This window comes from Equus przewalskii, chromosome 24, assembly GCF_037783145.1.
Source record: "Equus przewalskii isolate Varuska chromosome 24, EquPr2, whole genome shotgun sequence".
Taxonomy (NCBI): Eukaryota; Metazoa; Chordata; class Mammalia; order Perissodactyla; family Equidae; genus Equus; species Equus przewalskii.
In genome coordinates this window covers 6271727-6297534 of record NC_091854.1, presented here as the reverse complement: position 1 = coordinate 6297534, position 25808 = coordinate 6271727, and the positions used below count along the sequence as shown (strand labels likewise).

The 25808-nt window shown below is 38.3% G+C and overlaps 1 protein-coding gene across 2 annotated transcripts; it reads right to left on the bottom strand.

Annotated features, from left to right (window-relative positions):
• Positions 1 to 305: 305 nt before the first annotated feature.
• GCLM (glutamate-cysteine ligase modifier subunit) lies at positions 306 to 21913 on the bottom strand. 2 transcript variants are annotated; one of them, XM_070592473.1, is made up of 7 exons: positions 21362 to 21913; positions 16718 to 16783; positions 15354 to 15438; positions 11593 to 11652; positions 10378 to 10580; positions 8887 to 9001; positions 306 to 4578 (listed from the first exon to the last, which is right to left on the bottom strand). In XM_070592473.1, the coding sequence occupies exons 1-7, from the start codon at positions 21485 to 21487 to the stop codon at positions 4409 to 4411; spliced, it is 825 nt and encodes a 274-aa protein (XP_070448574.1). In that variant the 5' UTR covers positions 21488 to 21913; the 3' UTR covers positions 306 to 4408. The 2 variants fall into 2 exon arrangements, with proteins under 2 accessions (XP_070448574.1, XP_070448575.1); XM_070592474.1 differs by having other exon boundaries at positions 1268 to 7153; positions 21362 to 21865.
• Positions 21914 to 25808: the final 3895 nt, after the last annotated feature.

Below are 25808 nucleotides of genomic sequence, written 5' to 3'. Positions count from 1 at the left end.
TCTTCAAGATGCTGAGAGAAAGTATTTGGAAACAGTATTCTATAACGTGAAATGATCATTTAAGATTGATGACAAAATAAAGTCATCTCAGACAAACTTGACCTAGAAAGATTATGCCCAAAGACCTTCAGTGAAAGAATTACTAAGGACATACTTAAGCAAGAAAAAGGTGAACTTAAATGGAGTAGGAAGCAGGAATCAACAGTGAGCAAAGAAACAGGGAAAACAGAGCTGTGTCAAAATAAGTAATGCTTACTATAAAACATGAACCTTCTTAAAATGATGCACCAACAGACACTAAAACCTTGTATTACATTTTATACATTTATTCATCTCTGAGGGATACATACTACAGTTTTGTTTGACTTCTCTGGTAGTGAAACTACATACAGCCATATCCTGATATATTTAGGGGATTTGGGCAAGTTTTAGTCTCTTTCATAAAACGTTGACTTTTCCAGCCTTACCTACTCCTGTCTCAACAGAAGCCATTCAATATACGAACAAGCTCTTGAAGAAATTTTCACTGAATTTCTAAAGTCTACATATAGGGGGCTGGCCCAGTGGCCTAGAGGCTGTTTGCGTGCTCTGCTTTGGCAGCCCAGGGTTTGTGGGTTTGGATCCCAGGTGTGGACCCACACACTGCTCATCAAACCATGCTATGATGGCATCCCACATACAAAAAATAGAGGAAGATTGGGACAGATGTTAGCTCAGGGACAATCTTCCTCACCAAAAACAGTAAAAACATTAAAAAAAATAAAGTTTACATATAAACTGATCATCATTCAACAAAAGCATATTTACAAACAAGTCGAACAAGGGCCTCTGCCCAGAATGCCCACCCACACCTCGTCCTCTGATCTGACTCCAAGGCTTTCTTCTGGGGACCCTTTCTTGTCCTTACCCTGCTCCCCAGCCCCACTTCTTTCCACGTGTCCCTAATTGCTTTTCACCACTTCTGTCATGAAGAGATGCAGCCTTTCGTTGCTCTTGTCCACGTGCAGATCTCTCTCCCCACAATATACTATGTGCTCCTTGAAGATACGGTGGTTTTTCATCTGTGTCTATCTGCCAACACCTTGCCAGTGCCTGGCACATAATAGGCATCCAATAAATCTTTGTTAAATGAATGCATGAATAGCTTTATGGCTTGGATATTTAAAAATTATTCACAATTTATTTTCAAATCCTATTCAGTTTGAGTTCAAATAGTTCAAAATCAATATAATGTTCCAGGATGCTTGCAACTATTGAAACAACTCAATGAAGAAATATACAACTCACACTTTATTTTAATTAAATTCATAATAGAGATAAAATTAAAAAACTATTATAAATATTTAATGTTTTATATTTTGCCTTTATTTTATACTATACTACTACATACACATAAAAGTAGAGTTATCTAATTAAAACATTTCCCCTTCTAAGTGTATTTCTAATTCTGAAAACCATAAAAAATATTAATGCAAGTTATGTTACATATTTTTCAAAAATAAAACTGACATCTATCACCAACTTTATGGGAAAATGACATGTACAAGTTCTGGTACATTAGGAACTCTAAAAAAAATAGACTTAGAATCATATGTTGGTATATTTGAGCATGAAAACACAAATGGTTTAAATTCTCATTAAAAGAACTTCAAATTTCTCTAAATATACATTTGGCAGAAAGATGAACTGTTGGCCAATATACAATAAATATATCAATTGCTTACATTCCCAAATATTAAAAATGCTAGGTGGAAAATTAGAAAGAAAATCTGTTGTACAAAAGAGACATAATTGAGCCTTAAACCTTTTGTCACTGAAAATCAAGATCCTATTTCAGTTACTACTTGGCTCTGGTAGGGAAAAGTCTAAACCATTCATTCAAAACAGAATAACTTTATTTCCCATTTCACACACAGCCGTCTAAATAGTCTTTTTTGAGAAAAGAAAAAGAAAAATTCTTAGCTATTATTTGTGATCCGAGTTCTAGCGCCGGCCATCTTGGCACGGGTACTCGATTAGTACACCGGCACAATGTGGTCTTTGGAATTTACACCACATGAACATATTTTATAAGACACCTTGGTTCTTCTGGTGACTACAGTTTCCTGGATGGGAATTCCAAGTTACAGTACGTTGTGTTAAAGTAAGGCTCCAGTGTATTTTGGAAATGTAATAACAAGTTGCAGCTTCTTTTCATGTTTACTGGAAAAAAACAATTATATAAATTCTTTCTACCTTGGGTCACTGGATACACATCTGCTTAGAAAACATATGTTATATACACTATTGATAACTAAGCTTTCAACTTTAAGCAATTCTTTAAGCAATTATTTGGTAGTATTACCGCTCTTTATTTTATGGCTTTTTAAACATTAAGTCCTTCAATATCTGAAAAGTATTCACTATATTCTGATAGGTCATGGAAAAAAAAGATGTGAACATCAGCTTGGAAAATTACAGTCTTAGAAAAAAATCAATTTTTCAAAAAAGGTTATTCAGTAACAGAAATTAAAGGTACAGAAGTGAAAAAAACAAAACACTCATCTAAAAATTCCATACATGATCCCCTTCACAAAACAAATCTATAATCTGGCGTCTTTGTCAAGAGCGGGGGAAAAAGCACACAGTAAAGCTCTTGCTGAAGTTTGGATACATTAGCAACATAAGCTTTTTTTCCATTTTCAAAATAAACCTTCAATCTATTTTTCTAAGTCTAGTGTTTTAAAAAACAATAAATGTGATATTAAAGTTTCCTCTTAAAATATCTTGACTAATTCCTGTAGAGGCTTAAATTAAAATGAGCATTTGTTTAAAGACTTATGTTATATGAAAAATGTTGTACATTTCCAAATAAAAAAGTTAACTATATACATTTAATAACATTACATACAATTAATATAAAGGCTCTATCAGGCTTTAGGAAGCTCAAAGTCTAAACAAGTTTTAACAGGCAAATCAGCTGATTTCAAATTATAATTCTAATGATCAAATTATGCAAGCAGTAAATCACAAAACCTTACTTAGGATAGGAAAAGAGCCTAGTGTATTTATTTTGGATATGGAACCACAGTTCTTTTCCCTAAGTTGAAAAAAATCGAGCAAACTTAGTTTTATATATTAATTTATGTATATAAAATTAGTTTAGTTTTATAAACCATGTATTAAGATACATGATTTCAAAGTATTGATTGAGATGCAAGTGATTTTTTAAAGAATTTTTCAAACTATTTGGGTTACAGATACAAATTTATAGAATTAAGGAGACCTATAGTATATATTAAAGGTCACAGCTTATTTATTTGCTATTTTCTGGTTCTTAAACTAAAGAGGAATTATACTAAATGATCTATAGTCACTTCTAGCTCTAAAGTTTAGATTATACTGTTTTGCTTTTAAATAGTTAAGACTGTATCTCAAATGAAATTACCTAAACAGACAACAATGGCCCTGAATTAAAGATTTTTTTCACCCCTTTTCTGGCTTTTAGACCCTCATAGTCAGTTATTAGTGGGGAACAAATACCCCATGTTTTACTCAACTGATTTTTAATCCCTGTGCCCTGTCCTCTCTCCAGAGCCCACAGTGCGCAGCACATAGTAAGTGCTCAATACTTATTGAATATTCTTCAATGAATAGCAAAATATTAAGGATGGATGAAGAATTAAAAAGCATCTGGAGGTGGTAAAAGTTACTTTTATAAAAACCCCCAAACAATAATTTCAAAGCTTCTAGTCTCCTTTTCAGATTTACTTTGGTTTGTCTTTATAAATAACAGCAAGAGAAAATATGGCACAAGAATACCAGGTTCAATCATTACAGGTAAACTACAAGCAAGGACACGTAAAAAAATTTAAGTTTCCATTCATGTATTGAAGAAATGAATTTTATTAACACTATTAGTAGATCCCAGCTACTCCAGTTACTCCGAGATATAGTCATCTTATCAATGACAGGAAAAATACCTTGCAGTATTTCAGTTTGAACAATTCTAACTAAGTTGCTTTATTATACTATAGAATCAGAAGCAATTAATGAATTTTTTTGGAAATCAAAAATATGTATATATATATTACCCTGATGCCTAGGCCAAAATATATTTAACAACAAATTTTCTTGATTTCTATTATTCATAAAAATAAAGGAAAAATATATTGCAAGTATTTTCTTTATAGACAATTTCAATTAGAAAACAATAGTTTAATGAAAACAATACAGTGGTTCATGTAAGTGAACTGACATGGAGGCAAGAGAAGTATTAAAACTTGACAGACAACATATTGTCAAATGTAATTAAAGACGACCTGCCCCAGTGACACCCCTTCAGGCAGTAATTAAACTTTTACACATCTCAATTTTATCTGATATTAAAGGAAAATACAAGTCAGTAGGTTATGATCCTAAGTCGTAGCTACGAGCCCCTTCTTTTAGCTTGTAAGATGTAGCCTTTTGATTTGATGATTCCTCTGCTTTTCACGATGACCGAGTACCGCAGCAGCCATAGGGGCACCCACTCGTGTGCCTGAATGCCAGGGATGCTTTCCTGCAGAGCTTCTTGGAAACTCGCTTCAGAAAGCAGTTCTTAAAAATGACAACAACAATAACAAATAAAAACCCAACGTGTTAAATTAGAAAATAAAAGCACTTTACTATGTGGGTAAGCATTTCTATACAACAAAAGAAATACCTCAGAACTGAATATAAAATATGCTTATCCTTAATCTGTGCTAAGAATCTGAACCAGAATATTAGAAAGACCCAGGCAGTTCTTTTCAAAGTATCTATTCCTGTCCCCCCACCCATTTAATTCATAACTTCTGGTGAGTGGAGCCTGGAGATCTGCATTTTTTAAAAGATCTCCAGGTAATTCTAATGTAAAGCCACGGAAAATATAGGAAAGTACAAAGAAGGAAAAAAAAAGTCCACCCATAATCCTATCAATTGGAGACAGACCCTTTCCATTGCCATGTATTTCAACATTTTTTCTCTATCTTCTCTCTCTCCATATCTTACAAAACTAGAAATCACACTGTAGCTACAGACTAATTTACTTATTTTTTCCACATATATTATGAATATTCTTCCATGTAATTAAATATTCTGTGAAAGTGTCATTTTTAATAATTCTCCCAATACTACATTATACAGACATTGTAATTTATACATTTAATGTTGGCCAAAAATGTAGGTTTTTCCTAATACTTTGCTGATAAACATAATGCTATGCTGAACATTCTTAAAATGCACGTTGGCTATGGAATGACAGGGTCAAAGCACAAATACTACATTTTTAAGGCTTGATACATAGTATATTGCCAACTACTTTCCAGAAAGGCTGTACTTCACACTTCCACCAGCAGATGATAATGTTAGAGTGCTAATCTTGCCACATCCTCACCAGCCATCAGTTAAAAAATCTTTGCCAATGGTTATCTTTTGATGTGCATTTCTCTGATGAAATCATTATTTTCTAATTTCACGTTTATGTCCAAGCCCTCTACTACTGCTCTGATGTCCCACTCCCTTCCTCACTTCCTCTTCTCCAGCCACACTGGTCTCCTAGTTGTATCCTGAAATCCACAAGCACTTTCACACCTCGGGGCCTCTGAATCAGCTGCTCGCTCTTTCCTGAACACTCTTCCAGATACTCACACAGCTGTCTCGCTTCTTGCTTTTCTGATTAATGATTAATGTCTCTGATTTATGTCAACTTAGCGGAGAGGCCTCCCTGACTACCCTGTATAAAATAACAACCCCTAACCTGGGCACTCTTCTTCCTCAGCCAACTTTTCTCCATAGCATATACCACCACTTATCACATTTAACGTGTGTCTTATTGTCCATCTCCTCCATTAGAATATATATTCCATGAGACCTGGGATTTGTCTGACTTAGTCCTTTATCTCCAGTACTTAGAACAATGCCTGTCACATAGTAGGTACTCAAATGTCTGTTGAATCAATCAATATGGAAAGATTCCACTGGGGTCCGAACCAACCATACAGATAGGGATTAAATATCTATACGGTGTGATTTGGGAGCACTAAAGGACCTGTCTGCTCCAAATGAACTGCTGTGCTATTTGCACAGCATCAACAGTAAACTCTTAGCAAACGTTAGCTATTATCATGTGCTAGGCACTTTTCTGAGTACTTTACTTGTATTAACTCACTTAATCCACCAGTTAACCCTATGAGATAGATATTATTTTCCCCCTTTACACGCGGAAATTGAGGCAGAGAGGTGAGAACACTTGCCCAGGGTCAAACAGCTAGTAAATGGTAGTTTTCATAAACAGAACACAAATGCCTCTTTGGAAACGCAACGTTAATACAGATTTGTTTATCAGATTGTCTAACAGAGAAGAGGACCCTAAGGAACAGAGGCATAATACAGATTAGATTTAATGGGAGTAGGGGGGAGGGGTAAAGTAAATAAAAAGGGGAAAGTTCTAAAGTCAGGATCACTTACTTCACAATTTTACCCTGACTGTCGTTAAACTGTTACCACAACTTCTAGGACAAAGAGTAATGGAAAATAAACCCTTTCTGACGAATAAGGGTAATTTTAAAACAGAAGAAGGCCTTTAGGGGACGTATAAACAAAATTCTATTTTAGATAACAAGCAGAGTTAAATGTTTTACAACTTGATTGCTTAAAAAATAAAAAATATGACACATCAAAGAACTCTGCTACTCATTAGCTTAACTACATACTTTTAATTCAACTACATTAACTCTTTAGAATCCGTAAACTCGACACGTCTTTTAAGAGAATTTCTTCATTATGGATCAAAGTGTCTGAAGATTCATTAATGGTGTATGTAGGATCAGCCTATAAATTCTAATCAAAGGATTTAGAATTAAAATTGAAAGACAACCAAGTGTCAAATTATATCAGTAATACAAAAACATAAAAAAAGGATTAAATCTCTTATCTTATAAAAATATACAGTATATTTTGTCATAACAATCACATATTAGCACATGAACCACATGCCAACATTTAGATAACATGGTAATAAAATACTAGACATCTTAGTCTTTTCCTATTTCCTTTCCTACTGGAAAAAGGATAGAGTCTTTTTCAAGTGGAGTGAGAACTGGGTACAGGCTCATCCATCAGCTGTTGGTAACAAACGCTGTTGGAAGAGCCCCTGCAAAGTAAACAGATAAATGATACATCTGCCAACACATGGAAAATTAAAATTTAAATAGTTTATATTTCAGAATAAATCAGCATAGCATTTCTTTATTAGATTTTCACTAAAATGACTTTTTTTAAATGAATCTAATTACTTACTTGTGAAAGCTCTACTGAAGGAGGAGGCAAAAGTCATTGTCTCCTGTTCTGGTATCATTTAAATGGAAACTGATAAGAAAGTATGGTTTTCAGGCTGAAATACTCTAACACATTTTCAATCAGAGAGATAGTACAGTAGAGTGAGAAAAGGTTCCAAGTTTAGCAGGACCTAGGTCCAAGTTCAAACTTTGCCCCATGCCAGGTGAGTGAGCTTGGCTAGTTTGCTAAACTCTGAGGCTCTACTTCCTCAGCAATATAACGCCTGGTTTCAGCCGTTGGAGGATTACAGATAATCTGAGGCATCTAGCATGATGCCTGGCATTGAGGAACAATAATTATTAAAACTCCTCCTCCTCTTCCTACAAAACAGTGAGAAAATGAGAATGAGGCAGATTGCTAATAAACAGTCTAAAGACTTAGGAGGTTATCCATTAAGCATCCTAAAAATAAACAAGGTGAATCAAACCACCAATATCATGCCATCTTTTCAGACATGGAAGTAAAAGCTAAATGCTTTTCCTTCAGGAATCACCTATAAAATATAATTTCCTCCAATAGTTATTAAACTAGAATCTCTATAAAATGTAATGGAGATTTAAAACTTTCACAGGACATTTCTCACTTATGACTATACCAAAAATACTGTTTCAGAGAGCCTATACATTTAGTAAGTAAAATTCCTCCTCTGCTCCCTTTGCAACACTGAAAAAATGGGAATGGAGCAGACAGCTAATAAACAGTATAAAGTGCTAAACATTCTCTTCCTAGCTTTCCTAGCTATCTTGTAAAATGTTGATAAAAAATTATTCTATAGAAGGACAGGCCATTCTCATTAATCAAATTTTTCTGATTAATGCCAAACATATATATCTTGATAGTAATAATTAATAAAATCTTAATCAATTACTTATCCTAAGATGCTTTTAAGTTTTAAATTAAATTTGTGTGTGTGTGAGGAAGTTTGGTCCTGAGCTAAAATCTGTTGCAAATCTTCCTCTTTTTGCTTGAGGAAGATTGTTGCTGAGCTAACATCTATGCCAACCTTCCTCTATTTTATAAGTGGGACACTGCCACAGCACGGCTTGGTGAGTTGTGTGTAGGTCCACACCTGGGATCTGAACCTGTGAACCCCAGGCCACCGAAGCAGAGTGTGCAAACTTAACAACTACACCACTGGGTCAGGCCCTCATATTAAATTTTATCTGCCTCTTTTTTCCAAATATTTACCCTCTTTAATTAAGTGGCTCTTTGGTGCAATCTTTGCTGTACTAGCCAAGATTATATGAAATCCTATTTAGAGTATCTTAAAAGATCTTTTCTGTATAGCTTAACATTTATAAACCTCAACAGACTGGATATTCAGGAAATGACTCTTCACCTTTTTTCCCATTGGCAAGAAGGCAAAACTAAAGCTCCCGGAAATTAAACTAAAGGCATATATGTTTTGAACTAACCATTAAGAATAGTTCTAGGTAATAGCATTGTACATTTATTACTGTACACAATTAAAAACTACATTTTAACAGGTAGCTTCTTGTAAGATAAAAGCTCATGCTCAATCTCTGTAAGTGAAAACATCAGTCTTACCTTTTGGATCATTATGAGTCAACAGCTGTATGTCAAATTGTTTAGCAAATGCAGTCAAATCAGGTGGCATCACACAGCAGGAGGCAAGATTAACCTGGTTACTATTTGGTTTTACCTAGAAATGAAAATAAAATCATGGCATCTCCACTAAATTAAGTAATACAAAAAGTAGAAAGCAATAAAAGGACTCAATTTTAGAACATGGGAAATATCATTCTACAGTGCTTAAAGTTTATAAAATAGTTTTATATGAATATATTTATTAATGTATGCTTTTCTAACATGTTAGTGGTAACAAGGAAAGGAAAACTGCTGTAGGAGGGGGGAAAGCCAATCTAGTACTGCACTACTGAAAAGTCTCCTGCTGGAACCTGCAATCTAACACATCTGCCTCGGAAACAAACATGATTCTAAGCGTGATGGTTCTAGCCACGGATGGAATGTGTCTTAAAGGTAGAGAAGCAAATAGAAATGATAAGTATATTTAATGTTAAAGTATAAAATATGGCTGTTAATCAGAGACATTTTGAAAAAGAATTAGTAATTTCTAATAGCTGCCCTGGTTAATTCATAAGTACATTCCAGACCACCCAAGTCTTTCCAGCAGGATCTTAGCCACATTCTGGCTATCACCAAGTCAAAGGGAGAAGGGACTTGTCTAGGGTCTTCCTGTCCATTAAAAACTGAAAGCTCTGGGGGCTGGCCCTGTGGCCGAGTGGTTAAGTTTGCGAGCTCTGCTGCAGGCGGCCCAGTGTTTCGTTGGTTCGAATCCTGGGCGCGGACATGGCACTGATCATCAAACCATGCTGAGGCAGCATCCCACATGCCACAACTAGAAGGACCCACAACGAAGAATATACAACTATGTACCTGGGGGCTTTGGGGAGAAAAAGGAAAAAAAAACAAAAAAACCCCTGAAAGCTCTGAAAAGGAGAAGGCTGAGGATGAAGTACAAGGAATAAAGAAAAATACTGAGAGTAAAGGTAAAATACTAGTAAGCAACTTCTCTAATAATTTTGTAGGTTATTAGGCCAGAGAGTGGAGGGTGACTCATTTATGACACCTATTCCACATTTAGTTGTGTGAACTGTCTTATAGATCTTTAAATAACTTTCATCAAAATATTTGTTATATATGATATTCCTTTACTTAGGAAATTAGAACCATGGCCTAATAATACCTAAAGAAAAATTAATGTTTTTATCACATAAGTAAAACTGAAGGAAACAGCCTTAATTCATTTGGCTATGAATGCTTCAATACACATTTTCTAGTGTTTTTACCACTCATTTTAAATGAGATTAAGTTCAATTAGACATGTATTTGAGGGGGGAAAAATCGAATGCTTTAGATAAAGCCTGCCTCAAAACTCCCACATTTGGAACAGTGACCCACAGTGAGTGTCCACTGTGTGCATGATGCTCAATGGTATGCAGCAAGGACTAAGAGACAACTTCCTCCCAGAGGCATCGTGATCTAGCCATCCTTTACCTGTGCCCACTGATACAGCTGTTCCAACTGTGTTTTGTCTAGATCAGAGGTACCTATGGCAACAATCTTTTTGCTCTGAACTAAGTTTTCTAATTCTTCCCAGTAAGGCTGCAAATGCTCCAAAGAAAGATTAACTCCGTCTTCAATAGGAGGTGAAGCAATGATCACAGAATCCAGCTGCGCAACTCCAAGGACTGAACAGGCTGATGTGCAGGAAAACACAAAGAGGATAAACGTTTGTTACATATAAAAGCAAGTATTTCTAATGTCCTTCAAGCCTCCCATTGAATTCTGTCCATACCCTTCACAAGTTTTCTGTATAACAGATTTCCTTCAGTTTCATAATTTACCTGTCATTTAGAACATTTCCATCTTTTAAAAAAATCTAAGTACCCATTCATGTACTTGCTGTGTGGCAGACAAATGGGTTTCTTTGACCTGCCTCCTTCCTGGGGACTCACAGCTACTACATGCTCTTCCTTTTGGGGAACAGGCCTCCTCCTTGTTTCCTAAGCCCCAGGATTTTTTGTAGCTTCCTTATCTGCATAAAACTTTCTTCTTCAGTTCTGCTAGTATCACATATGGATGATCACAAGAATTCTGACTTAATACTCTGTAATTGGTAGTCACAGCACTGAATAAAGCTTGAGACTCTGAAAAACTGAATTTATGGTCTTAATCGGTATTTATAGAGGTAGATAATTTCTTAATTTCCATAAAAATAATTTAAGAGTTTATTTTTAATGATTATTGTTCACTCTACAGTCATATTAAGGAGCTAATTATTTAAGTGTTCAACATATATAAATACCGGAAGAATATTTTAAAAGAAAAAATACTGAATAACTGTAATATCACAATAACCTAACCAAGTGCTGAAACAGATAAACATGCTGGTTTTTTGTTGTTGTTTTCGTACTTCATCTATAGTACTACAAGGGTTAAGGATATGATTAAGAAGAATTTCTATCTCCAAACATATAGTTAACATTTGATTATGTTACATCTTTTGCACTCCTCTTATATATCAAAATATGACCCCATGTAAGTCAGTATGCTTCTGTGGAAGTCTTAAGAAATTAGGCTAGAACTTTAAAAGGTAAAATTGGAATGAGCTTATTTTCTTTTCTACCTGGACCTGAACACAAGATATAACTAATATACCCACACTAAGTTAAAGTCCACTATGAAGATAAAAGTTACAGTTTTGCTTACCCATGTCAACTGCATTTCTAGTTGATGATGAAGAGTTGGATCCTACAATGAACAGTTTTGCTGAGTAACAAAGAAAACAAAAGTGATTACCACATTTGGGTAACACTCTACTACATAGTATTAACACTGCTAACAATACTAAGATGACAGATAATCCTGAATGAGTTATTTTTCTTTCCTAGTAACATTATTTTATAGTTTTCATTTTAAGACATTAAAGTATATTCCCATTGTAATTTTTTTTTTTTGAGGAAGATTAGTCTTGAGCCAACATCCACTTCCAATCCTCCTCTTTTTTGCTAAGGAAGACTGGCCCTGACCTAACATCTGTGCCCATCTTCCTCTACTTTATACATGGGACGCCTACCACAGCATGGCTTGACAAGCAGTGCTAGGTCTGCACCTGGGACCCGAACCGGCAAACCCCAGGGTGCCAAAGCAAAGTGTGTGAACTGAACCACTGCACCACCAGGCCAGCCCCTGTAATTTTTAAATTATATGCTAGTTGCCAACAAATATCTGTTTGTCAACACAAAAAAGCAAATATTAATTTCCCATTTATTAGAAGGTAGATCAGATAAAATATAGAAACAATTACTCAATACATATATTTTTATGAGTTAAACATTAATGGAGCACATTGTATACTTTCTCCAATAAACTAAAATCTATATAAACACTAAATTAAAATTACTTGTAATGAGGAGAAAATTGGAAAAAACCCCAACAATCCCACCTTCCTAATATAATCATTTCATTTTTAGACATTACCTTCTAGTTCTTGATCATATGAAGGAGGGTATAACATTTTTTCACTTCTATTTGGTTTACCTTTAAGTAATAAATATATATTTTTTACACCTCTATGCAGTATTTAGTTATCTTAAAAACCTTTTTATCATAATAGTAATGTACTCACTCTAGAAATGAGGAAAACCTTTAAGCGTAGAAAGACCAAAAAACTTGCCAATAGACATTACTGAAAGCAATTACTGTTTAGATTTTTTATACTCTGTATTTTTTTTAATTTTTATTTTTTTGAGGAAGATCAGTCCTGAGGTAACATCTGCCACCAATCCTCCTCTTTTTGCTGAGGAAGACTGGCCCTGAGCTACATCCGTGCCCATCTGCCTCTGCTTTATATGTGGGACACCTACAACAACAGCATGGCTTGATAAGCCATGTGTAGGTCTCAGCCTGGGATCCAAACTGGTGAACCACGGGCTGCCTAAGCAGAGTGCACTAACTTAACCACTATGCCACTGGGCTGGCCCCTATACTCTGTATTTTTAATGAATAATTTTATGTACTCATTTTTAACAGTTGAACACTGTTCTGTAATTTTTTCTTTTTTGAGGAAGATTAGCCCTGAGCTAACATCTGCCACCAATCCTCCTCTTTTTTGCTGAGAAGACTGGCTCTGACCTAACATCTGCACCCATCTTCCTCTACTTTATATGTGGGACGCCTGCCACAGCATGGCTTGATAAGCAGTGTGTAGGTCCGCACCTGGGATCCCAACCGGCGAACCCCAGGCCACTGGAGCAGAACGTGTAGACTTAACCACTGCACCACTGGGCTGGCCCCTGTTTTGCCATTTTAATAGGGTATAATTTATTAAATGAGTTCCTGCTTTTTGAACATTTAGGTTAGTTCCAGTTTTTTGTTATCACATATAATGCTGAGATAAACATCTTGGTAACTTTTGTTCAACTTTATGCTGAAGCATTTCCCAAGGACAAATTGTCAGAAATGTGAGTATGAGTCAAAGGACATATCTTTTTTTGTGAGACTTGTTCTATTTTATTTACCTCTGACTTTATAAAAGATTTGTACCAGTTCACCAGAACACTAAAAGTTAGGAGTTGCTCTCCTAACAATATAGGATGCTATTAAAAAAAATATATATATATTTTTGTTGATTTAGTAGGTACAATATATACCTGCCCAGGACCACGTTGATTGGCATTTCTTTGATTACCAGGAAAGCTGAGTAGTTTTCTATATTTATGAAATTGAGGCTTTGGCTTGATTTCAACTCAACTTTATACATACATATTTACTTTATGTAAACTCATTACTCAAAAATCTAAATTTACTCAATAGACAAATAGGTGAAGTAGTAGGAGAGCGAGAAGAGAGAAAATCAGAAAGGGGAATGGAGAGAAACAGGGCTAATGAAATACCCGTATATAAAGTGCCTGGTGTTCAACATATACAATTTTTCCTCATACAACCTTTCTTACATGTGTCCTTTCCTTTCTACTGCTAGGTAATCTTCCTAAAACACTGCTTTCCTCATGTTACATCTCTAAAAGCCATCACAGCTCCGCTAGTGGGTGAGAGCCAATCTTCCCCACGCAGTCCAACCTCAGCTCCCAGAATTGTACTCCATGAAAACTCTCCCCACCACTCTCCCTCTGGCCAGAATTCACGCCATGTGAAATGCTCTCCTCTCTGAAAGATGAGGCATTTTTCGGTAAGTCGAGAGAGGAAAGCTCTTCATATGGGGAGAATTTTGATGCTTATCAAAATCTCTAGCCCTCCAGGAACTGAGGACAACTTGTAAGAGCTCCAATATGGATCTACATCATGAGGAACTAAAATCAACCACTGAGGAAGTGTTGCTGTTACTTCCTTTCCAACACAAATAGCACGAGAAATTAACAGAAAGAAATGGGTTTTGGAGTCAGGTACACCTGGATGGATTCCTGCTTCAACCACTCACTGGCTGTATGACAACGTTCAAGTTATTTAATGTTACTTGTGCAGTGGGAATAAGAAACCTTGCAGAACTGTTTTGAGAATTACATGAAGAAATATAACCAAAAAGTACCAAGTACACTGTCCAGACAAAGCAAGACTCAACAAATGGTAGTTATTATTATTAGAGTCAAAAGATAGTGCCCTATCTCATGTTATATGTCCACCCCAATAGTAATAAAATAACAACCACAACACAACCACAGATGGTAATAAATAGCTACCTAGCACGCACTTTGTGCCAAGCAATGTGCTAAATGCTTCTTTTATTTCATCTAACTTACAAAAGAAGCCTGTGAAACAGATGCACCCCATTTTATAGATGAGGAAACCAAGGCTCAGAGCAGTTAAATAGTGTGTTAGCCCAAGATTATACCAGTCAGTAATCTGCACACCTGGGAATTTCAATCTAGTTAACCTCAAGCTTTTGATGGCTATGCTGTGCTGACTATCAGATGAGGGCAACAGTGCACTTTTTCATTCCTTAAGCTTTGCAGAGTCTCTGGAAAGTAGTAGCCACTCAATACATTTGTTGAATGGGTATAACATGTATTTTATTTCTGTTCATAAATCTTGTTGCCCAGACTTCTTTCTACACTCCCAGGTGACCTTAGCCATTGCTTAGCACTGTCACACCAGGAAGGGAGGGGTATGCTTGCTTTGGGCAGACACTGCTCTTAAGCCTTTTATTTCTTCCATTTCCTTCACCTTGATCTTTACTGCTCTGAAGTCCAAGACATAAATCAACGAGAACATCACGAAGAACAGCAGGGCAAAGTTCTATTCTGACTCCACTGAAGTAGCCAACACTGACCTCCTATAACTCCCTCTTAGAGCTGATATTAAAATTATGTTAAAAAAAAGAATCTTTATATTTCCCATACTTAACGACTGAGTCGCTCAGACCAGAAGCAAAGAAAGGCTTATTCCCATGCCTGACAAGACCTCACTATCACTTGCTCTGTATAACAAAATAAAGTGTAAAGGCTGGACTTTACCAGAAACTTTCATTTCTTCTCTTTCATCAGGATTTATCTTTTCTACTGCGTGAGACACAGTACATTCCAAGACGTCTGGAAATTCCTATAATAAACAAATGATATTTACAATAAATAAATATAAAATTAATGTTTCTGATTAGCTATATATTTTCTCTTGTCCATAATGCCCTGTATAAGTAGAGAACCCATAAGACAACAGTGTTTTTAACCTGAGGCCTGGATGGGCTTCATAAGGTTTGAAAAGTCCTGAAATAAAGGGAAAATGCTGTGTGTGTGTGCACATTTTCAGAAAAAGTGTCTCGTTTTGATCAGATACTCACAGAAATGCATGATCAAAAACAAACAAATGGGGGGAGGGTATGTGAAGAGTTAGAACCACTGGCGCAGTAAATAATTTTACTTAGAAAAGAAACCAATGAAAAACAAGAAATATTATCCATCCTGGATAATGACGTGTTAAAAACTCTCCACATCAATCACAAACATTTTTTTTCTGAGTACAATAGAAAAGCTAAAGGCCGTTCCAATTCATTATAATGAAAAATTTATGAATAAAATGTTAGGACACATAAATCAGAAACATATTAACTCACATTTATAAGATTAAAACAAAGTAAACAGTGAGGGCTTTCCCCTGATTCTTGAGCACATTAAAATGCCCGGCACATATCAGGGCTCAGTAAGTGTTTACAAGTCATGCATAGAGTGAACGGTCATTTCAGAGAGACAGACTGATCAAAGATATTAATCAATGCCTGCCTAGCAGCTATAGTTATAAACTTGCAGTATGCTCAGGGAAACAAGTATTTCTAGCACACGTCCTCTGCTATACTTTCAAAGTATGTGTAATTTGTCATGAGCCTTTGGCTGAGTTGGATTCCAAAGAGTGGTTTACAGACAGGTGTTTTGTATATTAACATTTATGATAATAGCCATATACTGACTGACATTTAATGAAACACAGTTCCTTACTGTTTCATCAGAAACTGATAAAGAATTATTTCTAGTGATGGTATTATTGGAGTGATAGTCTACCAAAGCAATCTACCAACCAAAGCTGTTTGACAGTCATTCCTCTACTAGGCCAAATATAAACTGCAACAGAACACACGGTGAGGAAACTATCGTAGGAACTGAGCACAGGGAATTCAAACATCTCGTCTAGTAGAAGGGTTGGCCACAGAGTGAGATTTTCTGTTTTTTGCTTAAGCCTCCTGAGTCAGACTGCCATCTCAGCAGATCAGCCCCAGGGAGTCGTGACCTGCCTCTCTGACTTCCCTATCAGAACTGAGGACATTTATTTCCTGCTTACTTCACTTCCCTTTTGAACTACATGATTTCTTCATTCACATTTCACTCACCCTGACCAAATCCGGGCTGATCTGGGAACTCCACTCATTCAAGGTCTTTTGGATACAATCTCGAAGCTGCAAAAGGAAGGCATTTTGAAGCTGTTAATCAAATTCTATACACTCTTCTGTAGTACTTCTACAACAAGAATGTGTTAGTTTGATAAGTAGGAAAAAGAAGATATCAATAGGAAATAATGCCATACAAACCAAAATTTTAATTCTACAAGGCTTTTGTCTCCTTCAACAAAGATAAATTTAGACCTGTTTTTATCCTCTTAATTCTCACGTGTTCTTGACAGCAATATCTAATTATTTTAAGTGTTTTTGTACCAATGAAACTTTAAGTAAACTTTTGAGACATAAAAGCATTCATAAAGAAACAAAAAAGAATCTCAAGATTCATATCCGTGGCCGAGTGGTTAAGTTCGCGCGCTCCGCTGTGGCGGCCCAGGGTTCGGATCCTGGGCGCGGACATGGCGCCGCTCGTCAGGCCACGTTGAGGCGGCGTCCCACATCCCACAACTAGAAGGACCTGCAACTAAGATATACAACTGTGTACGGGGTGGGGGTGGGGGGTGTTTGGGGAGATAAAGCAGGAAAAAAAAATAAGATTCATAAACTTGGATCCAAGCCCAGCCAGCCAGGCTAGAATTAACACTAACCATTATGCTATATCTCTCAAAGACAAACAGATGATTGTCTATGTGTGGCCAGAGCACCTCCTACATCAGATTCACCTGTGGTGTTTATTAAAAATTCAAATTCCTGAGCCTCATCCTAGACCTGCTGAATCACTCTCTAAGGGCAGCAGAACTTGCATTTTAACAAGCATGCCAAGTAATCGATATATACTCTAAAGTCTAAGAACCACCTCAGTCATATCTTGCAGAAGTCAACTTGCATGACGTCAGTCCCTAAGTCATTTCCTAACACTCGGGTCCACTTCCAACCTGTCTTTAATGTTTTCTTACATAAACAAACAAAAAAATGTTTTACACTGACATTATAGTATGTTGCAAATTCATTAAAGTGTTTACTCATATTTTATCTCTTATATCAGTGTCTTTCAAACTTATTTGATAAGGGTCCAAAGTAAGACATACATAGTGAGTGAGGACCTCCATACATAGAACAAAAATCGACAATTCACTATATGCCAGGCACTCTGATGGCTTCTATTCTGTTAAGCAGAAAAAAATAAGCTGCTCCATGACTTACTAAACTGATTTATGACCACTAATGGGCCAACACTAGCAGTCTGAAATCAATGCCTTATAAATATCCAAGGGTACAGTGCTTTGCATTGTGGGCAATCAAAGAAAAAATAAATGTGTAACTAGAAGCAAGTCCCTGAATTGCAAAAGCACTTTCCTAATAGCAACAACAGAGACTACACTTCTGAACTATCTGATCTATGACTGCTTACGACAAAAACTGATAAAAGCACTTTACTGCTTCTATCTTACTACAGATAATTACAAGGGACAACTGGTTTATCAATTCAAGAGCTCAGAGTCACCTATGTTAAGATTTACAATCCACAACGATTTATGTGCTATCCACAATAACCCAAATGAATTCAATTTACAAAGTCTAAGTCTTTATGGAAGGTATATTTATAATCAAATTTAAGTCAGTAGATAAAAATTAGTTGATAATCATTCCAGACAGAATTACAAGGCAATATTCTTTTTTTTTGGTGAGGCAGATTGTCCCTGAGTTAACATCCCTTGCCAATCTTCCTCTTTTTGCTGAGGAAGATTAGCCCTGAGCCAACATTGGTGCCCATCTTCCATTTTGTACATGGGATGCTGCCACAACATGGCTTGATGAGTGGTGCTAGGTCCACACCCGGGATCTGAACCTGCAAATCCCGGGCCACCAAAGCTGAGCGCATGAACTTAACTGCTGTGCACCAGTCTGGCTCCTACAAAATTCTTTTAAAAATTAGTAAAAGTTGAGGCAGCAGGACCAACTAGAAGTTAACAATTCCATCAGGAGTGCTTTGGCTCAAATCATGGGAGAATTTTTAGAAAATTTCCTCTGGAAGGATGGCTCATTTGCATACTTAAGGCTTTCCTGATGAATTCCTTAATTCAGGAAGTATGTCTTCAGAGTATTCACCCCCTTCTTGAGAAACCATTTCTCTAATTAACCTTGGATGCTGCAAAATGTCAGGACAAATCAGAACAGTCCAATGCCACAATAATATGAGAAATTCATTGACTATATCACAAGCCTAGTGATTTTTAATCTTTTATATGTTACCTATACTGACTGAACATTAACCTTGTACTTTTTTGTTCTCTGTTCTCATCAATCTTATCACATATACACTTTATCACCCAAGGTAAGTATCATTATCATTTAGTATATCATTAGATCTGCAGTTGTATAAGAGTTTTAAAAATACCACATGATTCAATTGGTCAAATATCCATAGAACAAAGAATTGGGCAAAGCAGTCCTACAATGGCCCATTTAAAAAACAAGATTTGGGGGCCAGCCCCGCGGCGGACTGGTTAAGTTCGCACGTTCCGCTTCCGTGGCCCAGGGTGTCGCCAGTTCGGATCCTGGGTGCAGACATGGCACCGCTCATCAGGCCATGCTGATGCAGCGTCCCACAGAGCACAACTAGAAGGACCCACAACTGAAAATACACAACTATGTACCAGGGGACTGGGGAGGAAAAAGGAAAAATTAAATCTTTAAAAAACAAGATTTCATAAAATTCTAGTGAAACAAAAAATCTGGGCAGAGATCACTGAGTTAGGGAAAAAGAAACACTACACCTACAAGAGGTCTTTTAGGAAATTTAGTTGAACTCTACTCAATGTGTAAATTTTCTCAAAAATGAGTAATTTATTCAGTTTCTTTATTCAATGAGGTTAAACTGTTTCAAGTAACATATTCTAATTTGGAGCTCTGGTTGTTACAAAGTCCTTCTTTACAAAGAAACAAAACACTCATCGCCCATTCTACCTAAGTTGTCACATTTACTCTACAATATGCTGCCATACCTTCAAGTTCTCCTGAAATGTTTTCTAGTTTTTTTAGTTTTGTCTCTTGTATGCAGCACCCAAAATAAAACATACAAACTAGAATTAATCCTTTGAATAATGTTTTTCAAATTGTGGGGTGTGACTCACTGCATTAGGAAATCAAATTTTTAATAATTAGAATAGAAAAAAAACCAGAATACGCAGTAAAGGTTAATATCTTTTCATGGGACCTGTGTGTGTGGGTGTGTGTATAAACTATGAACTTTGGATTGCAAGGACTGCAAGGTAAAATGCATTTCTTACTGGGTGTGCTGTCAAAAAACTTTGAAAACCACTACTTTAGACTGTGTTGTAGTGAGATGAGAGACAAAATTTCACCCCATATCATCAATATACATGCAAACTGCTCTGTTGAACCATCAGCCCTGGAGGAAAGTAAAGGTCTAGGACTAAACACAGAAATACTTATCTTTGGGAGAAACAATTCAAGTGGGGGTGGTTTAAACAGGACAAGACACACAAACCGGTTGGAACCTGGACACAGAATACGGTACGAATTCTGATTCCATTAAAGTTACACCCAAGAGTCCTCATCTCCTGATGGGTGCTCTCTCCCAACCCCAGGCCAGGGTACAGGTCGAGTGCACACGCAGAGGGATGCCAGGTGCTGCTACACAGCACTTTACCAACGCCTTACAGAAAAGGGCAGAAGCTGCGCAGGAATATAGAGCTGAGAACATCATAATGTGACAGAGTTTAGGAAGTTTTTTCCTTTTAATCCACATTTGTTTTATCTTTCCGACTGAATGACATGATAAAGGAGAAAACTCCTCTATGGTGTTTTCATATATGTGAGGCTTTTAATCCTCACAACGACCTGATGCAGACATTATCATCTAACTTCAAATTTATGTGAATAGACTTCCCAAAGTAACTTTCCCAAAGTCACGGAGCTCCTAGATTAAAGGTTTATTTATTATTTCTTAACACTAAAATCGTCCCATACAACCAAGATGCCTCAGCAATTAATAGTGCAGTCAATGATTGACTCTCCGCTCAGGAATGACCAGCCATGTAACAAATATGTAACAAGTGTATAATTCGAGATTGATCTCTGCCGCTTCAAACTAGTGAGTAGTCTTTAGGCCAATAAACTGAGGCAGATTTAATTTTCGGCAAGAAAAATATATACCTTATTGCAAAGCTGAATTTGAGCTTTCAGTCATTTGCCTCACGGCAACAGAGACACTATGGTCAACATCCTAAAAGCTAAGTGGATTATTATTACTACTTCATTTCAACCCTCGAAAAGATCATCTCTAAACTACTTCTGTCCCTGGACCCCGTGGGGGGAAGGGAGCGAGGTGGGGAGAGGGGCCGGGCGGGGAGCTGGCCTTCTCCGACCCCCGGCCCGGGAGAGGCATCTAACAGGTCTGAGAGCGGCTGTCGGCCCCGAGCACTGATGGAGGCGGCCCTCGGGGTCAGCTGCACCTGCCAAGCTTTCCAAGACGCCTGGCGCCGAGCAGCAGGTGTGGCTGCGAGGTCGCGCCGACCGCGGCCGCAGCCTCCTCCCGCCGCCCGAGCCTCTCCCCGCGCCCGCCCGGTCCGCCCGGGAGCCCGAGTCGCCGCGGGCCGCACTCGACCGCCTCACCTCCTCGCTGTGCGTGGACGGGCACTTCTTCCGCAGGCGGCCCCAGTTCAGCAGGTTCCCGGTCTGCAGGTGCAGGGTGCGGGCCCGCGCCAGGAGCGCCCCGGCCGCGCGGCTGTCGGTGCCCATGGCAGCGGCCGACGGAGCGGGCCCGGCGGGGAAGGAGGCCGCCCGGCAGGACGCGGGGCCCGAGGCCGGAAAGCCGAGCGCGAGGCTGCCCGCCCCGCGCGGCGGGAGCTCGGCCTGCGCTCGGGCCCGAGGGAGGCCGGGGGCGGCGCGGCGGCGGCCCGGGAAGGACGCGCTGGTGGCTGCGGCTCCCGAGACTGCTGCCGCCGCGGGAGGGCTGACTTCCAACTGATGGAGCTGTTTCCTGGAAGACAATGACTAAGCAGAAATCGCGGCGGAGAAAGTGCTTCGTAACCGTTACCCGTCCCGCGGCGGGGCGGGGTGGGGCGGGACGGCGAGCTGGCTGCCGGAGGCCGGGCGCGGGGGACTGGCCCTCGGCCTGCGGCGGGCGTGGCGCCGGGCGGCGGGAGGGCTCGGGGCGCGCGGGGCGGGGCAGCGCGGGGCCCGGCCCTCTGCAGGGCGCCCCCTGCCGGCCAGAGGGCGGCTCGCCGGCCCGCGCCCCCTCCACCTAGTGCGGCCCGCGGCGTTCGCGGCATCGCCTCCTGGCCAATGGGCGGTCACGCTGGTGATTTCCTTACACACCTCTTTAAAAAGACAGCCGAGATATCTACCCAGGCTTTGAAGTACTCGTTGGCTTTAGTTCTGAGGAGCAGGTGTTAATGCACAAGTGCCCCTTCTTCTCCTTTGCTTTGCTACTCTCTTAGTTCATTTCCTTTCTCAAGGACTTTCCCCGGAGCTGTTCATTTTTGTACATGTCCATTGATTAAGGTCTATTGCTTTACGCTATTTGTGCGGCAGTGTGTGAAGTCAAAGAATAAGGCTTAATCTTTGCCCTTGAGAAACTTAAACTCTACTTCCAGAGACAAAGTCTAAGCATATGAAACAGTAAGTGATAACATGAGACCTTCATAGAGCAGTTTCCAGATGAGTTCAGATGAAAGGACCCCTTAAACCCGGGAGATCAGGAAAGACTTATCACCCATTCCCATAGAGGTGTTGTGATTCTTTACTCCTAAGAAATTGCATATATGGCAGACTTGATATCAACCTCAAGTTGGATATTTATTGAGCCTTCCTCAAGAAACCTTTACTTTCGTTGAAAGTAATCAGATATATTAAAAGGCAAAATGCTACTGAAAAAAGAGATGAATTCTAGTTGGTAAGAGTTAGAGGAGGGATGGAAAAGAAGCTCCTTCTAGCAGGAAGTTAGAAATTGAGCCTGATCTTGAGTAAATATTTATTGGCTAAATGAAGGTGAGGAACAATTCATTGAAGGGCTATTTTAATTGATGTAAACATTTGATTCTTATGCTGAATTTCCCGTGGCATCATTTCTTGGCTTCTTGTATATTCTCGAATGCCATGCATATAATACTTGATTAAAGCTTAGAGGTTACATCTCCTAAACTATTAGACCTACTGGTCACTGACATAAACCTACATGGCTTGTAAACCTGACCTTACCAGGTACTGGCTTTTCAAACTTAGGTCACTTAGTCTCTCTGTGTTTCACTTTCTCCAATCTGGGCAGATGATGGTGTAAACCATATGAAATTGCTGATAATTGACCATTTTTGATCTACAGAAATGGCTTGTTCCCATGGTTCCACCTAATACAGTATGTACTACATTGGGTAGGTGTGAGGAATTAATGAGAGAAGAAAAGCCCTTAGTACAGTATTTGGTTCATAGCAAATGCTCAGTGAGAGCTGCTGTTACCAAAGCCTCTGCTCTTTCCCCTGAACCTAGTTCTCACAACGTTGGCAAAGTCCTGACATGAATTCACAGGAGCATCATATTATGTTTTTAAAATTTACATATGTAAAGTCATTTACTCTTCACAGCAACTCAGATAAGCAACTTGTTGAAAATCTCACTATTAATAAGTGTTGAAGCCCCAATCAAAACCTAGACCTTTCATCTTCAAACTCCTTACTCTTCCATACTATGATTTACTTTATGACACAAAAAGTGTATTTATTGAGGTGCTCTTAATTCTTGAATGTGTGTGGGTGTAATTTATATGCTTTTTTGCTCGTACAGCTTTATTTTACTATATATTATACTTGATGATACCCTTGCCATGACACCACAGTTTTGGGAGAGGGAAACTTAATCTTCTAAATTTATTTGGTGAAAAAAGAAAAAGAATGCACAGTCAGAAGAACTTTATTATACGCTATTATTTTGAGTGAGTCTTTTTTTTCCTGTCTATGGAAGAGGAGTAATAGCGCTAACATTTCCATCTTTGGGAATAGTATAAATTTTGGTTTTAGATGTTTTAAAATTCTTCTGAAAATGTTTGTAAATACAAGGAGTCACTAACATCAACTGCTCTTTTTTTAATTCTCCTTGACCTTTCCCGGATCTGATACTACTGTTGTCTGTGCTCTCCTTTAAAAACCACTGTCCTCACTTGACTGATAATTGTGGGGACCTGGAAATGGCCACCCCAAGATATGTCTCTTTGGCATGAGGATTATTTGAGGCTGGTTTCTTTGCAGACAGGAAAGCAACTGAAAAGTAGAATTTACTTACCCTTTTGTAAGAGACATTTACATTGTAAAGGAACTCTCCATCTGTAAAGATAGCTCTAGAAACTCTTAATCAATGGGGAAGGCAAGGACTTAAATCTGCATTTGTTTATTGTGCTTGTCTGGTAACCTCCTGTAACTGACTTCCCTCCCCCTCCCAACGTTGGCATTTCTTTAAGGATTAAGCATCTTTCCTTAGGCTAGGAATTGATTGCTACGCTCACCTGTGACCACCCAGCTCGAGACAATAGACTTGCCTCCTGCTACGCCCTCCGAGATAGCAGACCACTACCTGCTGTGTCCATCAAGTGCTGTGTGGACAGGGCAATCTTGTGACTATTGTGGGAGGAACATTTCAATCATATGTGAAACACCCTGTTTGGGGGTATATAACCACTCTGTGCACCCCACTTCTTCGTGGCCTTTCTTCCTTCTGGAAGAGAGGCCCCGGACCATGGTTCCTCATAAAGCTTTGTTTAATTTTCTCTTCCTATTCTGTCTCATGTGAATTTAATTCATACTCTGGCCAGACGAACCCACTTTGGATAGAGGAAATGTCTTCCTCTCCTACATAATATACTACACCAGAGGTTCCTCAATATATTTGATCACAGAACGCTTAAAAAAATTATAATCTACTGTTGGCAGCCCAGTAGGAGCTCATGAGCTGTAGGTTTTTAGATTAAAGCAGACAGTAATAATGGTCTCATGGATGAATTGTTTTAGGAAGTCATCACATTTTCATTCATAATCTACTTTACTTTATATAAGAGCAAATAAAATTTGAGAATTAAAATTCATTTTACCTTATTGGGGACTACCTGGCACATTTTATTCTTAATAAGGTAAAATGGATTTAAATTCTCAAATTTGGGGTTAATTCCTGAAATTAGTGTAATTGCTGTGTTTGTGTTAACCATATTCAGGAGCCACTCATTGGGTCATGGCTACTCTAGAAGTGAGGGTTTTTAAAAGAAGTTCTCTAGGATTTTTCTAAAACCCAAATTCTTTGGAAATAATACAGTTGTCACTGTATTTGGCATACAATTTGGAGGAACAGACCTGTGGTTTAAAATAGAGCATGAGCAAGTGCAGAGGAATGGAAACACCCACAGCATTTTCTGAAGACAGGAAAGGGAGAGGCCTCCCTTGGGCACGAGTACCCCTTGAAGGTGAAGGGAATGGAGGAGTCATTAATGGAGGACACTTCTCATCAGGTTGAGCCTTTTGGGTTTGATTTAAGAAGCCTCTTGACTTTGAGTAAAGCAGAGTCTTGACTCCAACAATAAGTAAGAAAAAAATGTATCCTGAAAATAATATTCATTTATTCAATAGATATTTCTCAAGTGTCTAATACTTGTCAAGAGCTAGACTAGGCATCACAGATTCACAGTGAGCAATTTATGGTCCAGTGGAGGAGGCCGATTTTAATCATATAATACAATAAATGTAAAATTCTAGTGTGGTTGTAGGAGGGGTACAAATATAAGTCTAAAAGTGGTATGTAAAATTGTAGTGGGAGGTCACTCAATGCCGGGAGACCAGCGAGAAGACTCTGGTAGTCACCTAGGCATGGGTTAGTGAGAACCTGGCCATGGTCAATGAAGGCTGCGAAGATGCGTGGAACAGAATATGTGTGCTTTCATTTTGCCCTAGTTAGTAGAAAAGAGAGAAGTCAGATTATCACGGTGGGGTTAGAAAAACTGATGAGATTTACTTAGAGCAAGCAAAATAGAAAATAGGGAACAGAGAAAAGTCAAGGAGCCAAAACGTAGCAATTAGCCTTTTCA

Coding starts and splice junctions, on each gene's coding strand:
- GCLM (XM_070592473.1), bottom strand. CDS start 21,487: ATGGGCACCGACAGCCGCGCGGCCGGGGCGCTCCTGGCGCGGGCCCGC. Junction 9,002..10,377: donor AGCTGTATCAGTGGGCACAG/GTAAAGGATGGC, acceptor TTTCATTTCTAG/GTAAAACCAAATAGTAACCA. Junction 4,579..8,886: donor GACTCATAATGATCCAAAAG/GTAAGACTGATG, acceptor GTCATTTTTAAG/AACTGCTTTCTGAAGCGAGT.